Raw genomic sequence first — 3016 nt, 5'->3', positions numbered from 1 at the left:
ATATATATATATATATATATATATATATATATATATATATATATATATATATATATATTTTTTTTTTTTTTTAACAAATTTTGTTGACTAAACATTTTTTTTAAATGTGCGGACATGTCCAAATGGAGATCTTGACAAATATCAGATTGTTGTATGGTGCAGAAATGCTGGTATTGCAGCAATCAACAAAAACACTCCTATTAGTCAAACTGCTCCAAGTCAAGGCATGCACTTGATTTCCTGAGATAACACCATGGCATTTAAGCAAATAATTACAAAATTTAAATATGTGGAATCATACATACCCTTCTTCACAGGTTACTTTAACCACTGAACCAAACAGAGTACCCTGGCTGATATTAAATTCCATGTGTGGCTCTGCTTTAGGCAAACCACAGTCTTTCTCTTTGATATAAAAACAAAAACACACACACGGACACAAAACAGACGTAAGTGTAGTATTATATAGAGACAAGATGACCACATAAAGCATATTGGATACTGTGTTCATCAGATGTAATAAGACAGTCAGACAGGACTCACTCTTGCAGTTGAGATCTGGCTCAGTCCACTTGTTATCAATGCAGTTCATGATCCCAGAGCCACTTGCATTTTCATATCCATTGCTGCACTGTAATGTGACCTCAGAACCCTCTAGGAATTCATTTTTTAGGAGAGATTCGTCGGTGAGAACCATGTTCATTCCAGGTTCAGGTTTAGAACATTCCGCTAGGAGAAAATAAAAATAAAAATTAAGAAAAAACAGCCCCTTGATCTACACTTTGCTTTACTCTGTACAAAGAGTCTGGACTCTCAGCTACTGAGAAACGGTTTCTTGCTTGAGGTGTGGACTCGACCTGAGTTTTAAATTTTACCCACATGCTACGTTTGGCCATGACGTAATGCGCCAGTTCTATTCTATGAGGCTTATCGGAAATGCCCAGCACTGTAAACAATCCTATACTGTGAAGGGGGGAACTCAGCTGAGCTGAACTAGAGGACTGTTAATGTTAATTCAATATTTGGAAGTGGCAAACACGGACATAACGGCTTTGTTCACTTCCTCCGGTGCCATTGTTAAAACTCAGGCAGACTACAATTCCAAAATAGGGCAGAAAATATCATTGTTCACAACTTCTCCCTCTGTTCACTGATTGGCCCGGAAGAAATTCTTCCAGAGGAATCCACTTCGATAGGAGAAAATCCTGATGAAGCAATGAAGTGAGATTAGAAACGAGCGGAATTGCGTTGGAAGGCAATGACCAGGCTACACAAAACTTATTGTGATATTTGGTAATTTTAAAATGCTTCTACAAAATATTTTATTTTTAGCTAATATGCTAAATAATAAATTATCATTTTTGTGTGAACACAACGAGGTTTATTACCGGGAAAAAAATATTAACATGTAATTTGTATGTAATATGCACATCATACAATCCCAGAGGCAGCATGTAAATGAGGATGTAATTTAGGTAAAAGGCAAAGGTTTTTTTCCCCCCACCATGGGAATTTAAATATGTACTACATTGTCTATTTGTCGTATGCTGTGGCTTAGGTGTTTTGAATAATAATAGTAGTAGTACACACCCTAAACTACTGTGAACGTTTTATATTCTAAGCCTTCTCTCTAAGCAAAATTGATACATTTCTAATATGCTTAATCTTAAAACGTAAAATTCTAAAACATATATGTGGCGTTTAAAAGAAAAATCTGTTTTAAGACTGTGACTTAGACGTAGTTGTTAAAGTCTAGGTTATTTTTAAATAAAGGCGTTCTTATTTGTCAAAGTAACCATGATATTAGGCAAATAAAACTTAAACTGCTTTTTATAGGTGACAACATAGCCTGTACAACAATATCAAATCTATTGTTAGATTTGATATCTATTTCTAGACATCAAATCGCCGGTGCCGTATTACTGACCTGCAACAGTCCCAATAAATAGGTACAGGATGAGGAGTTTTCTCTGTCTGCGGGTGTCCAGTAAAACCTCCATAACAGGGAGATACAAACTATCCGGATAAAGCTGCCTCTACCTCAGTCCAACTTCGTTACAGTGGAAACGACGTGTGTAAATAGCTCCTCACTGTGTAAATGATTCTCCTCCCACTGAAGACTAATAGTCTCTCTGTTGGTCAAGTCAAACACAGTTACTATAGACAGAAGCAATGAGATTTTCAAAATAAAAGAATTGGTTTGCTTATGGAAGTTTCTAATACTATTATGGAAAACTTTTTCATAGTTTATTGTTTTTCTCCAAACTCAAACAAATAACTTTCACAAAAATATAACTCCACAGGACTCTAACCCATAAGCAATTTTCAGTTTTGATGACATTGTTTCCCCCAAATCTGTAAGCTGAATTTTAGAAATTAGTAATTCACTTTATTTTGGAAAATACGTCTGGATATGTTTAGAATTTTAGTTTTTGTTGCAGGCTTTAAGGGGAAGTTTTTGCTTTTACTCACAAATTAGTCAGGAATTCTTACAGTCAAGAATAAAATCAATAAAGCAAGGTAAATAGAATGAAATAATATTGAAATATTCACATGTAAGTGATGGCTAAGACAGGAAGGTATATATATTTTTTCTTCACCAGTCATCCTTGGCCTCATCAGCCTTATGAAACAGAGTTTTCCTCCAAATGTTGCAATTGCAGAAAGTGGAATCCTTTGGGTGTGACCTCTAATCTATTAACATGCCGCTTTCAATCATTAGCTGTTCTTTAAATGTCTGTGTGTGGAAAAACAAAATATAATAATAAAATCATAATTATTTTAATATAAACGTCAGACTGGCAATGATTTAATCCTTAAACTAATCTGCCCTTTTCACAGTACATAAACCAATAAAATGAGTGTGAGTCACTCTCTGTAGTTTTGAGTATTGTTATGGATACAGCTGATCATTTTTTCCAAAAGGAGGTTGTGACTGATTGCGTCACACACGAATACATAGTTACATTCCAAGGAATCCGGCGCACATTTTGAACCACAACTGTGTTGACAGTGG

The 3016-nt window shown here is 35.0% G+C and overlaps 1 protein-coding gene across 5 annotated transcripts in view; it reads right to left on the bottom strand.

Annotated features, from left to right (window-relative positions):
* Nucleotides 1-2127, bottom strand: part of LOC106946728 (complement factor H-like) — a 12746-nt gene extending 10619 nt beyond the window's left edge. For 3 of the 5 annotated variants that reach the window (XM_015031312.1, XM_015031314.1, XM_015031316.1), the window contains exons 1-3: nucleotides 1928-2126; nucleotides 544-729; nucleotides 306-405 (exon numbers count right to left, since the gene is read on the bottom strand). In XM_015031312.1, the coding sequence (XP_014886798.1) occupies nucleotides 306-405; nucleotides 544-729; nucleotides 1928-2000 (359 nt within the window). In that variant the 5' untranslated portion in view covers nucleotides 2001-2126. Of the gene's footprint in view, nucleotides 1-305; nucleotides 406-543; nucleotides 730-1927 lie in introns of all 5 variants that reach the window. The other 2 variants (XM_015031313.1, XM_015031315.1) reach the window with 2 other exon arrangements.
* Nucleotides 2128-3016: the final 889 nt, after the last annotated feature.

Source organism: Poecilia latipinna, unplaced genomic scaffold (assembly GCF_001443285.1).
Source record: "Poecilia latipinna isolate Pla-1442-1.1 unplaced genomic scaffold, P_latipinna-1.0 Scaffold202, whole genome shotgun sequence".
NCBI classification, from domain to species: Eukaryota; Metazoa; Chordata; class Actinopteri; order Cyprinodontiformes; family Poeciliidae; genus Poecilia; species Poecilia latipinna.
The sequence above is the reverse complement of the archived record's forward strand: the minus strand, read 5'-3'. Positions and strand labels throughout refer to the sequence as shown.